This window comes from Schistocerca piceifrons, chromosome 5 (assembly GCF_021461385.2).
Source record: "Schistocerca piceifrons isolate TAMUIC-IGC-003096 chromosome 5, iqSchPice1.1, whole genome shotgun sequence".
In the NCBI taxonomy this organism is placed as follows: domain Eukaryota; kingdom Metazoa; phylum Arthropoda; class Insecta; order Orthoptera; family Acrididae; genus Schistocerca; species Schistocerca piceifrons.
The window spans coordinates 479,122,374-479,144,832 of record NC_060142.1 but is presented as its reverse complement, the minus strand read 5'-3'; the positions used below and the strand labels follow the sequence as shown (position 1 = coordinate 479,144,832).

The window sequence follows — 22,459 nt, the reverse complement described above, 5'->3', positions numbered from 1 at the left end:
ACAGTTTCTGTTGCTGGCTGTACTTAAAACGATAGGCACTTTCCCAGTCCAGTAATAGTTTTGCACGAAGTCTAGCGATGTGCACATCGTGATGCTTCACATGCTTTTGCAGGGTACGAGTAACTGCACTTAATCTAACCACTTCATTGTCAAAGCAGGCCTGTGTTGACGATTCAGAGAATTAGGTACTGATTTGAACTGAGTTAAACTGGCTGCTTTTGTGACATAGGACTGTTTTACAGCTTATACGGATTGCCGAACCTTTGTGGCAATTTCCTCTACGTCGTTAGTTGAGGTGGCTTATGTGGGATATCAAACAGTATGTGTTACTGCATTCAACACGAGTTTGTTATTGCCCACACTCATGAACTGGTTTTGTTCGAAGTGTAAGTGAACAAAACTTAACATTATATAAAAAGATGAACAGGGTCTTTTTTATAATGTCTTCTCGCCGTCCATTCACTAGTCATTTCCTGCTACTAAAACGAAACATTAATCACCAATACTCATGTTGGCAGGGGGGGGGGGGTAGATAAAAAAAGTCTCATCTTCAAGCTTGTGTTCATTGAGATCGTAGGTTTGGGTGGGTACTACTACTGGGTACTATAGTGCTTTGGGTCTTGGGAGTGGGTACGGTAGATCAAAGTTTGACACTGTGGTTAGTGGTACCTTGCGAAGTGGTAGTTGACGTACAAAAGATGTAGGCATCTGCTGAGTTAAAAGATGTATCGTCTGACGCGAATAGCATTTCAGGTTGAGCGCAAATGGTTATCATCGTCAAAGCTATGTAAAAAGCGATTCAATGCATCTAGGCGTGAGTACAGTACGAAATTAAATACGTCGTTTGTGACTGAACACGAGTATCGAAACCGAAGTGAAAACTTCCCTTCACTGTTGGTATGGGGTGGCGTGTTTTCATTTTTCCAAAGCAAGGAGGAACCCGAATTAATACAAACTATCAAACGAGCAATTTTATTAATGCAGGTGTGCATCATGCGCGATACTTCGCTCACGACTAGCTTTTGTACAGTGTTCCGCACTTACAAATTTGTTACGACATTTCTTTCTTTACAGAAAGACGAAATGAAAAAGGCAGAGCAGATGCTTCATATTGCATTAAAACTTGCTCAAGAACAACAGAACGAAGATGGTATTGTATATGTACTGGATCTTATGGCAAATTTGGCGTATGATATGAATGAGCACGATAAAGCACATAAATTATTTGTTAGCGTTATGCAGCACCTTTTCAGAAAAGGTGTGCAGCAGGATGACAATAAAATCATTCATATAAGCCTGAAACTTGCTGACAATTACCATAAACAGGGAGAAAAAAGGTAAATGCAGAGATTAGCCTACTAAATACAGGCCAATAGTGGAGAGATGGAGACGTTAATTTTTAAAGATTTGTCGACGTTTTACGTATCTTATTCCAAGTTACATAATGTACTTGCCAGTGATTTCATCAAAAGGACATGCAATCGTTATGTTACCTGGTGTTATCAAATGTTAACTAATTAAAAAGAAAAGATTTGCATGATTTCTTATGTGCTAAAAAACTACTAGTCTCACAACATTTCTGGATGATTACATCCCCCACCCCTGAATCTTGATTAAAAAAAAATCACATGTTTTACCTTCACAGTATTTCCTTGGTGCTCTTTCAGGCATCTTAGTCCATTTTTTTAAAACACATACCTAGTTGGTGTTTAGATTAGATTAATTATTCATTCCATAGACCCATAAAAGAGGGAGTCCTCCTGGGTGTGGAACGTCGATAAACACATTACAAAAATGTAATTAGAAAAACTTGAGTTTCATTAATTTTAATGATCCTCAGTCAGTAAGCAGTAAAATTATGTACATGAATTAAATTTAAACTTCTAATATTTACAGGTTTAATACTTACATCTGCTTTCATTAAATCCATCATTCAGACATTTGCTAGTTTCTTGGCAATTACAATCAAGTATTGTCAAAAATTAAAGTAAATTATTCATTTCAATGATCCTCAGTTAAGAACAGTCAGATTATGTACAAGATTTAAAATTGAACTTCCAGTATTTAAAGACTTAAGACTTACATCTGCTTTCCATACATCCATCATTCACACAGTAGATAGTTACTTGGCCGTCATAACCAAGTATTGTCAAAAATTAAAGTATATTAAATTTTCATTAAAATGGTCTACTGCACTTGTTGAGAAACTCATGGATGGAATAGAAGGAGTTGGCCACAAAAAATTCTTTTAAATTATGTTTAAATTGTGCCTTGTCTGAAACTAAACTCTTAATGGTTGCTGGTTTCGGTTACAGCATTTTATTTGTAATTTATGTAGGTGCACTCATGTTGGGTTCCTTCTATAATCCTGATAATTCTTTGTTTGGGTCCTCACTCTAGTGACCATTTAGTTTGGTTTCAGTTGACTTTCATGGTAAGTGGGAAAGTTACATGTGTCATTTTGCCTCCCTTCGGATTATTAGATGGGCACAGCCAGAAAATGAGGTTCTGTGCTCAGTTTACAAGCAGAGCACCAGACACTGGGAATCATGGGTCTTATTGCAATACAGATTCCCAGGAAATGACTTGATAGTACTGTAGTGATTTAATAGCAACATTGGAAAGTGTTAGATTGCAAAGCAGATCTTACTTATTTGCCATATAAAATATTAACCACATAATAACAGTTTGCCTTCAAAGTCACAGATACTATTTATATTGTAAGTTATTGTGTCTCACGAACACAGTAAAAATTAAGGGAGAAGCAAAATAAATATTTCTAGAGCTATTCATCTGATTTTAAGGGTGTTTAATTCCTGAAATACAACCTGATTATTAGGAAAGAACTTTAATCATATCTGAAGGAAAATTCACTACAAACTATAAAGTCATGAGACAATTTCTGTCCTGTACTTACCTTCTGGAGGTGAAATGTTAAGTACTGCTGATGAGAGAGACATGAAAGTACATGGTACTTTCCTACCTTTTGGACCTATTATTTCCTTCTTCATGGATGGGAGGACTGGCTAGAGATGGTAAGAAGGAAGAGTGGGTAACTTGAGACTGCAGGATGAGAGTCTTCTCCCTGAGGAATGGACAATAGAGCTGAAAGCTAACATAATTTTGTGTACTTTCTCAGAGATTTTGCCTCCTGAGGATAAGTAAACCTACTGGTCAGCATTTAATTATTTTATTAATATTAGGAAAGAAGTAACTTGTTAAAACAGTGGAGGCTTGGCTTAGATAAGTACAACGTATTATAGATATGATTGATTACAGCTTCACTTCAAGCTGAAGCACTCAGTGATGGACAGGTCTGTAGTAAGTACAGACAAATGTTACTTCTGTCATTTCGAATCTGGCGTTTCTCCAAAGTTGATAGCTTGAATTTATAAATGTGTACACACTCTTCCATCTGCAGGTGGAACTTTTGTGAAAGGGTGAAAATAGTGATGGAGGCCATTGGTAGAGTTTATGGAGAGGGATTGCTTGATTATAATAGTAGTAATATTAAATACCATAGCAGTAATTTACCCAGTATCGTATAGTCTGTTGAATTCGTAAAATATTTTCTTGATATAATAGAGATAATTTTCATGAATTTGTCGAACTGCATAAAAAAATTTTGAATGTATGAATACAGTGTGCCCTATGTACAGATGCAAATACAATACAGTTTTCAGGTTTCACTTCAGTTCAAATTTATTAATACACGTGGACTGTGTTACAGTTTATTACTTTTTAATAGCCTTAAATTTGTTGCAAATTTGGAAACAACATGTTTTATACAATGAAATTTAAACTGTGATCAGAAGAAGTATGGAAAAAATGCAGTTGTAATTTAGTAGGCTACTGACTTATTGTTAATGGCATAAATTTCTTGTTTGGATAAAAGGCATAGCACCCTTCTTATGTATGAAATACATTTGGGGTCAAAATGAAAACTAAATAGAATTAAAATTGTGATACATGCAGTGTGGTAGTGGTACAGAGCTGGAAGGAAATTTAACAGACAAGGTAACATATATTGAAGGCATCTTGAAAAAGAATAGTAAGACTTGTTTTAACAATGAACAAAAAATAATCCATTGAAATCATAAGTCTTGTGATAAAACACAGCAACACCCACTACAAAATGCTCAATGCTATGGTGTACAGCAAGGTGTCACCTCTTAGTGATGGTAGAAGGATACAAGATGACTCTGACAAAATTTTTACTTGGTATGATGAGTGGCAGCTTGCTCTAAATGTAGAAAAATGTAAGTTAACACAGGTGAGTGGGAAGAACAAACCCGTAATGTTTGAATACAGCATCAGTAATGTGCTGCCTTACAGTCATGACAGTTAAATAATAAAATAGTAACTCTCCACAATGTGGTAGTTCTAAAACATATTAGAATTTCCAGTAATAGTAGGTGACAGGTAACAATAGACACAAATGTAAAACTAATTAAAAGTAAATGCTGTGCAGAGGACCTGCCGGGCCCGTCGGTGCTGATTGATCGCCTCTGCCGGTGGTGTCATTTTATGCAGTGTGGAGGGGTGTGGGGTCAGTACACTGCTCTTCCAGCTGTCATCAGTTTTCATGACCTGGACCCAATACTACTCCGTCAAGTAGCTCCTCTATTGGCCTCTCAAGACTGAGTGATCGCTGTTCCAATCCTCCCACCAACGAAAAATCCCTGGCAGTACTAGGAATCAAACTTGGGTCCTACACATGGCAGTCAGCTGTGCTGATCCCTCAGCTATGAAGGTGGGCAGACACAATTGTAGTAAGGAGGAAAAAAAAAGCCCTCGTGATGTAGAAAATTGGACATATAGATTGTGATAATTTATTTAAGAATATAACAACACATTACATTACATACATACTACGCAAGACACTGTACAGTCTTTTTCCAGTCGCAAAAGGAGTAAGGGAAAAATAATTGTCTATATGCCTTTGTACGAGCACTAATTTCTCTTTTCTTATCTTTGTGGTCATTACGTGAAATTTATGTAAACAAAAAGCTACTGTAGCCAGCCTCATCTGACTGTCACAGCAAGCCTTGCAATGAACGTAAAAAAACCAACCAGTCTTGAACCAAATTCTGATTTACAAAGAGAAACTTAAGTGGTCCATAAAAGTTTACAATCAGGGTTCAGTGGTCATTAAATCTTAGCACTTAGAATTACTGTTAAAGGAGAGCAAGCAAAAAATAAAATACGAAAGATCAAATTCAGGAATTTCAGCTAGGTTAATGGAAATCTCTTCAATTAATATTACATAGTGTAGAATAGCGTGCTTCCCATGAAACTGAAAATCTGGCTACAAAACTCAATATAAATATATATGTAGGAAAACTAGTGCAGCATTTTGGTATTACATTCCCCCAAAAAAAGGTATTTAACTGCCCAAATAGTAAAACTCATCTACAACTTGTAGTGATTCATTTATTAATATAATTCCTTCAGCATCACTTTATTTAATTTGACTACATTCCATTACCCTTATTTTACTGTTCTTGATGTTCATCTTAATAACCTTCTACATCTACATCATACTCATTAAGCCACCCAGTGTTGTGTGGCCACCAACTGATCCCCCCCGTAATCTCTTCCACTTGTGAAGTGCCTCTGTATTGGCTCTAATTTTTCTATCATGTAATTATGTGAGATGAGATGTATGTGAGAGGAAGTAATATGTTGTCCGACCCGTCTCGGGAAGTGCTTTCTGAAAATTTCAATAGTAATCCTGTCCATGATGTACAAGACCTCTCTTGTAAATTGCGCCAACAGAATTTTTTGAGCATATTGGTAATGCTCTCGCACTAACTAAATGATCCTGTGACAAAACGTGTTGCTCTTTGTTGGATCTTCTCTATCTCTTCTATCAGCCCTGTTTGGAAAGGATTCCATATTGATGAACAATACTCAAGAATCAGTTGACCAAATGCCTTATAAGCCACTTCCTTTGTGGATGAGTTACATTTCATTGAGATCATTCCTATGAATCTCATTCTGGCATCTGCTTTTCCTACAATGTGTTTTATGTGGTCATTCCACTTAAGGTCGGTTGATCTGGATAGTTACTCCTAGATATTTTACAGTAAAGACTTTTTCCAACAGTTTCTCATCAATAGTGTAGCTGTACGGCAGTGGCTTTTGTATTCTATGTATATGCAATATGTTACATTTATTAACATTCATGGTCAACTGCCAGAGCCTGCACCATTCATCAGTTCTCTGCAGGTCATTCTGGAAATTGATACTATCATGTGCCATAGCTGCTTTGTTACAGACAACTGCATCATCTGCGAACAATGTAAAAGAGCATCTGATACTTTCTACAATTATACACTGTTAACGAAAAGGGTCCTATCACACTTCCTTGGGGTACTCTGGAAAATGGGATGCACATGTCGATTTCCTTCCATTATGTGTGATGTGTTGAGTTCTATCCCCAAGGAAGTTTTGAATCGAGTCTTAAATCTGGTCCGATACTCAGTATATTTTTTTTCACTAGAAGGCAGTGTGGGATGGTGTCAAATGCCTTTCTGAAGTCAAGGAACAGGGCATCATCCTGAGTGCTGTTGTCTACAACACTATGGATCTCAGAGAGGAACAGAGCAAGCTGAGTTTCGCAAGAACTCGGTTTGCAGAATCCATGTTGATTTTTATACAGCAGATTTTCATTCTCCAGAAAATCTTAATGTGTAAAACACCTTCCATAACACTATAAAAGATTGATGTCAACAATATGTGTCTATAATTGTGTGCATCTGTCCTGCAGTCTCTCTTGAAAATGGGAATGACCTGCACTTTTTTCCAATTCCTAGGTGCCCTTTGTTATTCCGGCTATGTACAATAAATTGGTGCTAGAAGGGAAGCAATCTCTTTTGTGTAATCTTATTAGAAACTTGCATGTACCTCATCTGGTCCTGATGCCTTTCCATTACTAAGCAGTTGCCGCTTTCCTTTTCCATCATCAGCTATCTCAGTATCTGCCATATTGACTTCGGTGCAATGACTGAAATGAGGGACTGTTTTATGATCTTCCATGGTGAAACAGTTTCAAGACTGAATTAATTATTTTGGCCTTGACTCTGTTATCTTCTGTTTAGGTGCCAGTATGATCTCTTGAGTGAATGAATAGATGATTTTGAAGTGCTTACTGATTTTAAATAAGACCAAAATCTCTCGGGGTTTTCACTCTGCTCAATTGTCAAAATTTTATTTTCAAAATCATTGAAAGCATCTCTCACTGCTCTCCTTACACTTATTTTTGCCTCGTTCTGCATGTGTTTGTCAGCTTCAGCCAAGACATTATCCATTCTGTTCAACTGCTCTTCCATATATTTTGCCCCTCATAACAGAATTGCATTGTTAATGGCAAATCTCAAAGTTTTTATTTTCTCCATCAACTTTAATTCCCTCTCAAGATTGCTCCTCGGTTTCCTTTACTAATGCTCAATGTACAGATGGGGATGGACTACAATCCTGTCTCACTCCTTTCTCAACCACCATATCCTTTTCAAGCCCTTTGACCCATATAACTGCAGTCCATTTTCTGCACAAGTTGAAAACAACCTTCCTCTCCTTGTATTTTACCCCTGCTACCTCCAAAATTTCAGTTAGTGCATTCCAGTCAACATTTTCAAAACCTTTCTCTCAATCAAGAAATGCCATAAAACATAGGTTTGCCTTGCTGTAACCTACATTCTAAGATAAGTCATAAGGTAAGTGGTGTCTCATGTATTCTTACATTGCACTGGAACCCAAACTGATCAGCTTCTACCAGTTTTTTTTTTCATTCTTCTGTTAATAACTTGTGTCAGTATTTTGCAAGTGTGACTTATTAAACTTATAATTTGGTAATATTCACACCTGCCAGCACATGCCCTCTTTCGACTTGGAATTATCACATTCTTCTTGAAGTGAGAGGGAGTTCGTGTCTCTTATATATCTTGCAAACTGAACACATGAGTTTTGTCAAGACTGGCACCCGCAAAGACCTCAATAATTCTGAGGGAATATCATCTACTCCTAGGTACTTGTTTTGACGTAGGCCTTTCAATGCTCTATCAGATTCTCCTTGCAATATCATACTCCCAACTCCTTTTCATCTACTTCTTCCACTCTTTGTATAGTATTGCATTTGAATTCATTTGCCTTGTACAGCCCTTGTATGTATCCCTTCCACTTTTCAGCTTTCCTTTCCTTGCTTAGTACTGGCTTGCCATTGAGCTCTTGTATTCATACAGCTGCTTCTCTTTTCTCCAAATGTCTCTCTAATTTTCTTATAGGCAGCATCTATCTTTCCTCTAGTTATGCATGCTTCTTCATCCTTGCATTTCATCTGTCTAATTGTTTAGACGTCTCTATTTCTGTCTGCTGCATGTTTATATTTTTTCCCTTTTTTTCACTTAGATTCAGTATCTCATGCGCTATCCAAGGATTTCTACTGGATTTTGCCTTCCTGCCTATTCGATTCTCTGCTGTCTTCACTGTTTCATCTCGTGAGGCTATCCATTCATTTTCTGTTGTGTTCCTTACCTATGTTTTGGTCAATCATTGCCTAATTCTCTCTTTTAAGTTCTCAACGACCTTTAGTTATTTCAGCTTATATAGGTCCCAGCTCCTGAATTTTGTACCTTTTTGCAATTTCTTCACTTTAATCTGCACTTTACAACCAGCACATTATGATCAGAGTCCACATCTGCCCCAGAAAATATTTTGCACTTAAAATCGAATTTCAAAGTCTCTGTTTTACCGTTATGTAATTAGGTCTCTCCAGATATACAGCCTTCTTTCATGATTCTAAACCAAGTATTAACGACGATTAAATTATGCTCTGTGCAGATTTCTACCATGCGGCTTCCTTTTTCATACCTTTCCCCCAGTCAAAATTCTCCCACTATTTTTCCTTCATTTTCTCTTCCAACTGTCAAATTCTGCCCCCCCCCCCCCTCCTCCCCACCCCTGTCACAATTTTTTCACAAAGTCTTTTATATTCTGGGGATCTGCAGCTGTTGAAAGGCATGATGTTGAGAAGAATTCAGCTGACAACTGATAAAATTCTTGTTTTATTGACACACAAGCACTCCTAGTTGAGATATGTTATTCAGTGAAAATTGTGACTTTATATTGTTGAATGAAGTGTTCCTTGTTTCAAAATTTGGCTGCATTCATGTGACAGCAGTGTAACCTGGTGTTGGAAAAGGGAGCAGCAGTCCACAAAGGCGACTAAGGTGATCTCGTGAATCTGTCATAAAGGAACCCCTTGAGTGCGAGGTCTCAAAAGGCCAATGATGTTTATGGCATTTGACACCCAACATATTATCTACCATACAACCACAATATTGTCTGCTAATGGCAACAGAGGGGAGGACGAGTTGTCCAATGGTGAGCACAGCGTGAGGCTTCATGGTGAACTGCTTAGTCAACGAGTAACTCACAACGGTGCTACAGTGTTAGTAGTATTGACACAAAGCATAGCAGTGGTAATAATAAACAAAGCAAACATTGCCTTATATCTACAAGAATAGTTGCCAAAGTTGACATGTTGTCAGAAAGGAACTGAAGGAATTTCCCAGAGTGAGAAAGAAATGGCAGATGAACTATTAGCATTTCTGCAAGGTGAGTCAGTCAAATGTGTGTGCCGTATACACTCATCTGTGTGGACAATATACATGAGGAGTGCAGTCATAACAAAATGTGCTTAACAAGTGAAAGTGATAGTGAAACAGGTATCGAGCCCAGTACTTCATCATCCTTGTTGAACAGGTAGCCACAAATCCCGTCTCCAGTGAAACATAGTCCAGAACAACAACTGTTCAAGGAGCAGGAACTAAACATAATTACGTACATGGGAGATCTACCACATCTAGTAAAAGGCAATATGAACATGTACTGCTTAAGAAAAACTATGGATATTCAATGGAGGACAGGACACACTTGTTACAAAAACTGGCGTTTGCATGTTTCAAGGCCACTCAATACAATTACATGATGTGCATGACAATGACCTACTACGTTATGCACATCAAATGGGATGCAACATAGATTACAGTGATGTCAAGGGAAGCAGTGGATGTTTGCATAACTTCAAACCACTGCAAACTGTGGAATCGACCCAAAAATTTGTAAATGAGATAAACAAACTTATCCCATCATTCAGTAACAAATTTGTTTTCAACTGTGACCAGTCAAAATTTGAAAAGGGAATGCCTGTGAATGGACCCCTGGAAATTAGAGGTACCAAGAGATTGTATTAATGTGACTAACATCAATGTCTTAATGCATTCATATAAAATTATGCCGATTTGCTGCAAAGTTATTTATTGTGCTGCAAGAAGTTGGAGGTGCTCTGCCTCATATGATTCTTTCTCATGTGCATGATATTCCAAGGGCAGTAGGGAATGTTGATGTCACAGCAAGCAAGAGTGGGAACATGGGAGCAAGAGAACTACAACTATGATACAAGCATGGCTTTTGACCAGTAGCTGGCCAAACTTGCTGTTGCTTGATTCCTTGTCTGCGTATAGAAATCGTACTCCCTTAGAGCAAACTGTCCCTCCTGAAAAGTGTGTGTTATTGCATTTCATACTACCTGGAACCGTTGGACAAATTCAGCCTTTGGACGTTTGTTTTTTCCATGCTTATAATACATATTGTAGCACTACCTGCAGCTGTGGCTTAAAGGATAGCCAGTTTCACGATAAGCTCCACAACAGACTGTTTTCACAGTTGGTTGCATGCAGTCACATTCCATCAGTTCTCATCACTCCATTATACCAATATGATTCTATGTGCATTCTTTAACAGTGGATACGTAGCTGTATGTTTTGCAGAGTTCATAACTCCCAAGGAGTTCGCCTTCAATCTCAACAGTGCAAACCTTTGTAATCACTGTGACAGGCCATTTTTCATTCAGTGTTCATGACGCCAGTTAATGGTTCATTTTTTGAACATTTCTTGTATGTTAACAGTGTCCATTTTGTGAATTATAATACATACATCCCATAAAAGTTTGATTGCTGAATGTCCCCCAACACTCATTTTCTGCCATCCTCCTGATGCACATGTTGAGTCATTAGCACCTAATTTTTTTCCTGTCGTAACTGTTAACACAACACTTACAAATGAGCCTCACTAAAGGCTGAACTTGTGACTTCGCACTCAGTGGATTCTCTGTTAGACACATATGCGGGCTGCTTCTACCCTCCCCAACACTGGGTTGCCCTGCCATCACACTGATGCAGGCAAATTTTAAAACAGTGGATCCTTCATTCACCAATATAGTGATAATATTCACTGAATAATATATCTTGTATAGGAGCAATAGTCACACCTATGACCTTTTAACATGTTTGCATCTGATGGTGCAGCTTTAGGCCACAAAACTGGTTGTGTATCAATAAAACAAGAGTTTTACCAGTTGTCAGTGGAATTCTCTGTATCATCATGCAAGTAATACTTTGTGTCCTGTAACTATATCTGTAATTTCTTTTGTCTCATCATATGGTCTTTCCATTTCAGCATCTTTGGCAGTGCTAGGTGGCATATAAACTTGTACTGTTGTGGTTTGGGAGGAATTTAACATTAAGAGTGGAGAAGGCTACAATTTTAGTGGAAGAACAAAGTGGCATTTGAAGAGGCAGGTCATGTTTGGATAACATCTTTACCCTAAGACAAATAATGGAGAAGAGAGTGGAAAGGGATCTAAGCTGTCATTTGGTCCTCATAGTTCATGAGAAAACATATGATACATTGCCACTAAAGATATTGTTCAAGTTGCTGCCGTCAGGGGAATTGCCAAAAATTTATGTAACAAGTATCATAAACATATGCAAGTCAGCAGAATGTGTCATTAAAGATGGGAAAGAAATTTCTTGGAAGTCCTTCAGAATAACTAAATGACTAAAACAAAGTTGCACCCTGTCTCCCATACTCTTCAAGATTTACACACAGAAGGCAAAAATATATAACTTTATACTGAAACATTATTTTTTCAAGAATCAGAGCTATAAGAACAAATGCACACACAAAGATTCATTGAAAGGTTCTACTAACTACACCAAAACCATCAACAGGAAGGAGTCATCCAAGTAAATATTAGTGTCAGACCATACTTTTATTGAGAATTAATGATACTTGGTTTGTATTTATTCAGTCTCTCAGAACAGTGCCATGTTGTAAGGTTATTGATGGCATTTACTGAACATGGTGAATGAATGTAGAAAAACTTTCAGTAAATGACCTTCAGTTGTTAACGTGTGCAAGCGAACAGCATTGTTCTTTGTACATTTTCAGTCTTCATGAGAGAATTCAGCCAAATGGTAACCTTCCACTAGTCCTTTCTGCAAGAGAGAGATGTATGGTGGAAAGTACAAATACAAAGAAATCGCTCAGGGAACAGACTGGAGTGGAGGATGTAATTATGGTTGTGACATAAATGAAATTGTGGTTGGGGCATATAGTGAAGTGATTAATGATGAATGGATTAAGGAAGTTCTTTCATGGATCTCAAATAATAGGAGGAGATTGAAATGATGTAGTGGAAGGTGAGTACATGACTTGGAAAAACATACAGGAGCAACTTGGATGAGTATTGCTGAAGACCATAGTGCATGGAAAATTCTGTATGAGGCATTCACCCAGCAGTGGGTGTAAAATGGCTGGTAATTCATTATGATAACTGTTGTGATTGGTCTTATATTTAGTGTGGAATTAGTAGTAGAAATAGTGACAGCATATATAGTAAAAACCATAATAGCCGTAACAGAAAAAAAGTAGAATAACAGTGATCTCTAGCAGGCAGAGTGGTGTTATTTTATTATGTTGCTGGTGGCAAGCTGCTGTAGGCCATGATTTTAGTTTGATATCATTGTTTTAGCAAACAGTATACATTTAATATATGGTAAACACACCAAGCTAGGATATTACTTTCAATGTCGAACATCACAAATAATTTCTGCAATTTTTCCTGCATTCTTCAGACTGGCATGAACTGTTGTGCCCCATATTTATATTACAGAGTCAAAATTTGATAAGAACAATGTACAGTACGAATATTTGAAGACATAGATGTTCTTATAGTGTTTGCTAATCGTGTTTACAGCAAATATGCTTTTAGTCAGCTTACAGGCCAAAGGACCTATACGCATGTTTGATTTCAGAATCTCCTGCTGTGCTGTTTCTGAAACTTTTTATCCAGATTTCTTTTTAATTACAGTGTTTGTGTCATTTGCAATTAGATGGCTTTCATTGAAATACTGGACTACTACATTTCTGGAACTGTTGTAAAAATGTTAAGTCAGCTATAATCGTTGTGTTTGCACATAGTGGATGTGGTATCTGCATACAATTCTTTTGAAGTTGGGAGAACACAAAAAAGGGAGAAAGTGGTTGTGAGACAGCCTTGTAGAATCTCATATGTTTTGTAAGTGTTTTGCGTTTTAAAAGTCCAGTATTAATTTTAAACAACACAAATAGTTTCCTGTTGCTTATTTAAGATTTCTTCGACTTGTAACTAGTCTCTTTCATTGCTAGGTTTCATAGCTTGTCAAGCAACATTGTAATGGTGACTACTCAAATGCGTTTTCTAGGTCAAAGAACACTCCAATAATGTACACTGTTCATAATGACAACTACCATCTCGATTATTGTCTATGCTACAACTACGAATGTTGACTTGTATTTCATAAAGTCATTCTGATTTTTGAATATTAAGTTGTATTTGCTTAGAAACTTCATTTGTTCTGTGTTAATAACTTCTTCAATTGTGTTAGCAAATAAAGGTAAAATGAAAATTAGTTGATAGTTTTCAGTTTTAGATTTATCGCTATTGGTGTACTTAGGTATTTCTGACATACATGGGAAATTGCCCAACACATTATGCTGAAGATATGGCTCCTGAAAAGTTTATGTTCTTTTTAATGCCTTTAATGGTTAGTCCCTTATAGCCTGCAGACTTCAAGATTTTTAATAATCTGTTGTTATTTTATTGTTGTTTATTGAAGCCAAGTATATACAGTATTTAACAAAAATGTAATTTTACCTTTACTGGAGATTGTTAAAGCGGTCATTGATGGATTTTCTAATAAAAAGAAATATTCATTAGAAACATTTGCAATCCAATATTTTTATTTCATGATATGCAAATGTGCTTTTAGGCAGCTTACAGGCCAAAGAATCTACACACATGTCCGATGCCAGAATCTCCTGCTGTGCTTTTTCTGAAACTCTTTATTCAGATTTTTTAAAATTACAGTCTTTGTGTCATTTGCAATTAGACAGTTGTCATTGAAATATTGGACTATTTCATTTATGGTACTGTTGTAAAAATATCAAGTCAGTTATAACCGTTATGTTTACACATAGTGGCTGTGGTATCTGCATACAATTCTCTTAAAGTTGGGAGAGTCAAATTTGTCACTTGTCTACATGCACTTGATTATTCTGCAGTTCACACATAACTGTGTGGTAGAGGTCTCGTGGAACCACTTTCAGACTATTCCTCTACTGTTCGACTCTCAAATAGTAGAATAGCAAAAACACCTAAATCTTTCTGTGCAAGCTCTGATTTCCCTTATTTTAGTATGATGGTCATTTTGCCCTGGGATTCAGTAAATATTTTGGAATTCAGAGGTGAATAATGTTGTCATGATTTCTTGCCATCTACTTCTTTATTGATTTCATCTATCAAGAAGATAAATCGGTCTAGCATTGGGTTTAGTTTTCTCAGGCTGAGGTCAATAGGCAACATTGATGTTTTCTATTACAATGTAATTGCTACATTGCACAGTGACTTCTAGTGTGCCACCACATTTTCTGCTGAAAGAAAACCAAAAATATCATGAAGATGGACTGAATTATGTTTAATAACTAATTTGAATGTTAGGATGCTTTGACTTTCTGGGTTTTGAATACAATTTTCGTATTACCAGGACTTGAATATGGCCCTTGTTTTGCTTTACAAACTTCTCATTGGTATCCTCAACTACATAAGAAGATATATATGATCACAGTGCAGATATGAGCCAAGGCACTGTGATCAATGCCAATTGTGAGAGTGAATGTCACCTGTGGCATTGCAGGCATGTAATATCGGGTGATCAAAAAGTCAGTATAAATTTGAAAACTTAGTAAACCACGGAATAATGTAGATAGACAGGTGAAAATTGACATACATGCTTGGTATGACATGGGGTTTTATTAGAACAAAAAAAAAAAAAAAAAAAAAAAAAAAAAAAAAAAAAAAAAAGTATTGCTAGACGCATGAAAGATCTCTTGCGCGCGTCTTTTGGTGATGATCGTGTGCTCAGCCGCCACTTTCGTCACGCTTGGCCTCCCAGGTCCCCAGACCTCAGTCCGTGCGATTATTGGCTTTGGGGTTACCTGAAGTCGCAAGTGTATCGTGATCGACCGACATCTCTAGGGATGCTGAAAGACAACATCCGACGCCAATGCCTCACCATAACTCCGGACGTGCTTTACAGTGCTGTTCACAACATTATCCCTTGACTACAGCTATTGTTGAGAAACGATGGTGGACATATTGAGCATTTCCTGTGAAGAACATCACCTTTGCTTTGTCTTACTTTGTTATGCTAGTTATTGCTATTCTGATCAGATGAAGCGCCATCTGTCGGACATTTTTTGAACTTTTGTATTATTTTGGTTCTAATAAAACCCCGTGTCATTCCAAGAATGTGTGTCAATTTGTACCTCTCTATCTAAATTATTCCGTGATTTATTTAGTTTTCAAATTTATACTGACTTTTTGATCACCTGGTACATTAAGGAAAATTCACTGAAAGAAAAACAAATTGGAACACGAAAAAATAATTATTGTGGTGTAATGAAATTTCGGCAATAAATTTTTCTAGGTAACACATTTAAGTGATTAACAATGCAGTTTATAAGTTAATGTAAGCATAAGATAACCATTGCAAATCCGAAATGTCGGTACATTAATAACTGGTGTAAATACCAGAATGTTGAATGCAAGCATGCAAATGCTCATGCATTGTGTTGTACAAGTGCAAGGTGTCAGTTTGTGGGATGGAGTTCCTTGCCTGTTGCACTTGGTCAGTCAATACATGACAGTTGATGCTGTTTGTGGATGACGCTGGAGTCCCACATGTGCTCATTTGTCGACAGATCTGATGATCAAGCAGGCAACCGTAACATGTTGACTTCCTGTAGAGCATGTTGGGTTACAACAGTGCTATGAGGATGAGTGTTACATTGTTGGAAAACACTTCCTGGAATGCTGTTTGTGAATGGCAGCACAATAGATCGAATCACCAGAATGACGTATTAATTTACAGTCAGTGTGCATGGGATAACTGCGAGTGTTCCTGCTGTCATACGACATCACACCCCAGACCATAACTCCACGTGTAGATCCAGTGTGTCTAGCACACTGACAAAATGATTGCAGACCCTCAGTTGGCCTCCTCCTAACCAACAAACAGCCATAACCGGCACTGAGGCAGAACCAGATTTCGTCAGAAAACACAACAGACCTCCACTCTGCCATCCAATGAGCTCTCACTTAACCCCACTGAATTCACAAATGGTTTGAGGTCAATGGATTGACTGCTACAGGGCATCTGGCTCAGAAGCATCCTTGAAGCAACCAGTTTGTAACCATTCATTGTGTCACTGCTGTGTCAATTGCTGCTCAGATTGCTGCTGCAGACGTAGTATGATGCACCAGAGCCATATGTCGAACATAATGGTCTTTCCTCACGGTAGTGGCACGTGGCCGTCCGTAGCCCAGTCTTCTTGCGACCGTACATTCTCGGGACCACAACCGCCAGCAGTCATGTGCAGTAGTTACATCCCTGCCAAGTCTTTCTGCAGTATCACCGAAGGAACATACAGCTTCTCATAGACCTTCAACACAACCTCATTCAGACTCAGTGAGGAGCTGATAATGGCATCTTTGTTGCCTTAGAGCAGTGGTTCCCAACAGGTGGTCTGTGGACCCTCAGGGGTCCGTGAGCTATGCCAGAGGGGTCCGCAAGATGCTATTAGAATAAAAAAATATATTAAATATGTTTCAAAGACAAAGATTTTGAGCAATAATCAAAAATTTAACAATAACAATGATGGCTAAATTGAAAAAGTTTTAAGCTCAATATGTTTTCAATAATGAATATGCCATTGTTTTTTCTAAGTACTAAAAATAAAAAATGTATAAAAAGACTCCTAATTTGGCTTTTTTAGTTACTTGATACTGTGATATGACAAGGTACCAATCATGCTCGATGAGGGGGTCCTCGATTAAAATTTGTTGCGAACCCCTGCCTTAAAGTAATTCTTGACTGACATCAACTCACCATGTCCAATCTCAAAGGCAACTAACACTTGTGACCATTATGGTGCATGTTTAATGCAAACCTGATATGAATCCTCATAGTGGTGCTCCTAATGCCACTCTGATGCATCTGGCACAAAATTTGGATAGACATCATATTTCAGATGTATAAACATGCCTACCAACTTTTGTTCATGTCGTGCAACTCCTTCTTGGTGTTGAGGTTTCTTTTTCTACCAGTGTTTATCAGCACAGCAGAGATGAATGGGGAATCACTGTAGTGATGATCTGAACTACAAATGGGGAATTTATTGACATAAGCAATTTTGACAAAATATGTATTATTATGGACCAGCATCTGCAAATGAGCATGGTGACGAAAGTTGGCTGTTTGTTGCTACTGTCTTGAGAATCTATGTAAAGTGGTTGAAGGATGGCGAGACCATGAGTAGATGACAAGGTATTTGATGCTCTCACCTCATCACAGAACATGGAGGTTGGAGACTTGTCCACTCCGTAAAGCAGGATAAGCAACAATGTATGGAAGATCTGACAGGGTACAGTGCTGGTTCGGGCACTAGTGTATCAGAGCACACATTTCAGTGCCAATGTTGAACATGAGGCTCCACAGCAGATGACCCCGACATGTCCCCATGATGATCCGACATCATCAACATCAATCTTGCAGTCATGGGTTATCAAGATTGGACTGTGGATCAGTGAAAATATCTCTCTGGTCAGAGGAATCACATTTCTCATTACCCCATGTCAGTGATCGTGTCTGGACATGTCATTCACATGAAATGTTGCTGAAAGTGTGAACTGTACCTGGATGCAAACTGGTGGGTAATATCCTGCTGTGTGGAACATTCGTCTTTGCTCCTGTAGGATCTGTGGAAGTAATTCAAGACACCATGACATCTGTGGACTACATGTGTCTTTTCACGCTTGAGTCTTTCCCGATGGTGATATCAACCTCCAACAGGATAACTGTCTGTGTCACAAGGCCATAATCATGCCGTAGTTGTTTAAGGAGCATGATAGTGAACTCACACTGATGTCTTGGCTACCAAATTCGTGTGATTTTAACCCAATGGAAAACATCTGGTAACAATTCTGCACCCACATAGGACTGGCACATAATTTACAGGAGCACTGTTCCCTAAGTGTAGATATCTGGTGCTACATATCTCTGGAAACCTACCAAGGACTTATCAAATCCATGCCATGCAAAATCGATGCTGTTTTGCTTTCCAAATGTGGACTAGCATTCTGTCAGGCAGGTGGTCATAATGTTTTGGCTCATTGTTGCATGTAGGTTATATGCTGATCACTCCCTGACATGTAGTTTTTCCCTCTTGTTTATATTTGTTCAAGTGCACTTCATATACAGAATGTATTGTTGCCAAATCTTCTTTTATTATGTAATTTCCTTTTCCTGTGTCATAAGTGAATACATTACATTAACTTAGAATGTTTTTGTCAGAGGAGTTTGAAACATGTTCATCATTGTCACTGATCTCTGCTTTTTATATATGTATTATTTGCATTCACACATTTACCATGATATAAGCCTTGCATTCGTTCTATATAACCTCACTTAAGACTTCCTGAAGCACTTATTACTAAAGTAATTACACTGAAGTGCCAAAGAAACTGGTATAGTGATGCTTATTCAAATACAGAGATATGTAAACAGGCAGAAAATGGCACTGTGGTCAGCAAGACCTATATAAGGCAACAAGTGTCTGGCACAGTTGTTAGATCGGTTACAGTTGCTACAATGACAGGTTATCAAAATTTAAGTGAATGTGAACATGGTATTATAGTCAGTGTGTGAGCAATGATACACAGCATCTCTGAGGTAGCGATGAAGTGGGGATTTTCCCATACAACCGTTTCATGAGTGTGCCGTAAATGTCAGGAATCCAGTAAAATGTCAACTCTTAGACATCGCTGCGGCTGGAAAAAGATGCAAGAACGGGACCAACAATGACTGAAGAAAATTGTTCAGCATGACAGAAGGGCAACTCTTCCACAGATTGCAGCAGATTTCAATGATGGGCCAGCAACAATTGTCAGCGTATGAACCATTCAACAAAACATCATCGATATGGGCTTTCGTAGCTGAAGGTCCACTCATGTACCCTTGATGATGGCATGAAACAAAGCTTTACACCTGGCCTGGACCTGTCAACACTGACATTGGGCTGTTGATGACTGGAAACATGTTGCCTGGTTGGACAAGTCTCATTTTAAATTGTGTCAAGTGTATGGATGTGGAGACAACCTCATAAATCCATGGACTCTGCATATCAGCAGGGGACTGTTCAAACTGGTGGAGACTCTGTAATGGTGTAGGGCGTGTGTGGTTGGAGTGATATGGGACCCCTGATAACATCTAGGTACAACTCTGATGGATGACACATACATAAGCATCCTGTCTGATCACCTGCATCCATTCATGTCCATTGTGCACTTCGACGGACTTGGGCAATTCCAGCAGGACAATGCGACAACTCTCACATCCAGAATTGCTACATAGTGACTCCAGGAACACTCTTATGTGTTTAAACACTTCTGCTGGCCACTGAGCTCCCCAGACATGAACATTATTGAACATATCCAGGATGCCTTGCAACATGCTGCTCAGAAGAGATATCCACACCCTTGTACTGCTATGGATTTATGGACAGCCATGCAGGATTTATAATGTCAATTCCCTCCAGCACTACTTCAGATATTAGTTAAGTCCATGCCATGTCATGTTGCAGCACTTCTGCGTGCTTGCGGGGGCTTTATACGATATTAGGCAGGTGTACCAGTTTCTTTCGCTCTTCATAGTATTTCATAATACCAAAATTGAGATTTTTTTTAGAACACTCTTAAATGCCACTCTGCAACCAAAGCCCAGAAAGTCAAAGCATCCTAACATGCAAATGAGTTACTAAACATAAGTATGTCTAACATCCAAATGAGTTACTAAACATATCAGTCAATCTTCATTCCTTTTTTGCTTTGTTTCAACTGAAAATGGGGTAGTAGTCATTGGCCTGATGAACTGAAATGCCTGCTGGAGGAAACAGATTTAGATGGCTGTCGGGTGGTGGCAGTACCTGGAAATGGTTGCAGTTGCCTAGGTAGTACCACCTGTAATTCCTCACATGGCCTATGGTTTATGTCACAATAGAGATAAATACGAGTATGTCCAGGTGACCTTCTTACTTTTGTTATACACAGTTGCCATCTGGACTGTCCCCAGATTGTGTTTATTAGCTTATTGCAATGTCATGGTGTCTTATGTGGTTCTTCAGAATTTGTTTGCTTGTTGTTCACTTGTCCATCTCATGCTGCCATTTTCAACATCTCGTCTAGGTTGCTTTTCATGTGTTCTTTTTGTTGGCCTCTGGATGTGTCAGTCCTCATTGACTTCCAGCTCATGTTGTTTCTTCTGTCTGAGATTCAGCCACCTTGAAACTCCATATTGAAACACTGTGTAAGGGGAAAGGGAAACAAAGGCAGCCCAAACTATGTTTGGATGAATAATCCAGTCCACGTGAAATGCAGAATTTGAAGTAAGATATGAGTGTGAGCTTCAAATGAGATCAGATTTCTAACATAAAGTTAGTATGAATTTTCTTTTAGTATGAATTTTCTTTTTGAAATGTATTATTCTAAGTAACTCTTCTTGGGTTCATGTAATGTACTGATTCCCCCCCTCCCCCCCCCCCCCCCCCCCCACTTCTTCTAAAAGTGTTATGCTTAAAATGGAAATTTCTTTCTTCTGTTTTAATCAAGGGATGGTTAAAATGAAAATGCATTGTTGTTTTACATTTTTAGGGCAAATACAGTAACAAGCAGAAATGACTTCATGTTAAATTTGTTTTTTAGTCAGTGGTGGAATTCAGGCTTGCCATAGTCTTATGTAGTGAAGGAAAAATATTGTGGTTTGCATAAATGCCCAGTTATTTATCATGTGTAAACTGTGTTATCATATCAAGATTACTTGAAAGCTGAAGCAAATGTGTGCACTGCTTGAGTGTTTTATTGGATGGTTTGCAAGCAGAAATGATTGTTACTAAGCTTAATTAGATTGTGAGTGTAGGAGGGTAGAGATGGGCATATGTTGTGTACTATAAGATTTGTGTTTTATGTTGCTATCATTTATCTCACTCTTGTTATTTTGTGTTCCTCTTGTAATTACTAAGACTTAGCTTTACCTTTCAGGAAAGCTGAAGAAGGGTTTAAATTTTGTCTTGAAAATCTTGAAAATAAACTCAATTCAGGAGTTAAAGATGAAGATACATTGCTGCTACTTGCAATGACTCTGGATTGGTATGCACAGTTTGTTTTTAAGTCAGGGCGATATAAAGATGCACAGAATCTTATGAAGAGAGCATATGACTTGTGTGTTAGCATCAATGGTGAGACCAGTGAGCAAGTTGTTGTTTTATTAAATGACCTTGGTACGGTTAGTTGCCTCCAAGGAGATTTAGACGCTGCTTTGAAATATCTGAAACAGGCTACTGCTATAGGGGAAAAATTTCCTGATATGCTTGAATTGGGATCAATTTACATTAATTTGGGTTTTGTTTATTTGAAAAAACAAATGTTTGATGAAGCCAAACGTGCTTGTGTGTATGCCAGAGAAAAAGGACGCAGATTGAAGAATAAAGAGGTTGAAGATGTAGCGGAGCTGTGTTTGCAGAAAATTAAGCTGCCTGAAAAAGTATGAGTTGGTGAATTTTATCTGTGATTTGGAATGTATATTATGTAGTAAAACACTTTTCTGTTTTACTCTGCTGTTTCTTTTCTTGTAAAGAAAGATAACCTATTTCATATTTAAAATAATGCAAAAAATAAAATATAATGTTCTTCAGTAGAATCTTGCGTGGCACTGAGCAGGTACAAAATACTATGATGGCTACTGCAACTGAGTGTGGCTCTTTGAATTAGCGTATCTTATATTTGTTTTTGGACCTGTTGTGGACACTCCATATTAGTAATGTACTTGTTGTGTTAAAACAGGAATTAAGGTAATGTACTGGAAGATTAGCGTACTCTTTTATCACCATTTGAAATGCTGTGCTGTAATTGCAACTTGACCTGTAAACTTGTTGTCGGTATAGTAGTCCATAGTATTTAGCA

General features: G+C 37.9%; 1 protein-coding gene across 1 annotated transcript; it reads left to right on the top strand.

Annotated features, from left to right (window-relative positions):
* The first annotated feature begins 595 nt into the window (after positions 1 to 595).
* LOC124798634 (tetratricopeptide repeat protein 19 homolog, mitochondrial) lies at positions 596 to 22,108 on the top strand. The gene is made up of 3 exons (XM_047262119.1): positions 596 to 984; positions 1,075 to 1,337; positions 21,539 to 22,108. The coding sequence occupies exons 1-3, from the start codon at positions 724 to 726 to the stop codon at positions 22,044 to 22,046; spliced, it is 1,032 nt and encodes a 343-aa protein (XP_047118075.1). The 5' UTR covers positions 596 to 723; the 3' UTR covers positions 22,047 to 22,108.
* Positions 22,109 to 22,459: the final 351 nt, after the last annotated feature.

Excerpts from the sequence above, each read along its gene's own strand:
- LOC124798634 (XM_047262119.1), top strand. The coding sequence starts at position 724 with ATGTATCGTCTGACGCGAATAGCATTTCAGGTTGAGCGCAAATGGTTA. Across the intron at positions 985-1,074 it reads GAGCAATTTTATTAATGCAG|AAAGACGAAATGAAAAAGGC; the intron begins GTGTGCATCATG and ends CTTTCTTTACAG. Across the intron at positions 1,338-21,538 it reads CATAAACAGGGAGAAAAAAG|GAAAGCTGAAGAAGGGTTTA; the intron begins GTAAATGCAGAG and ends TTTACCTTTCAG.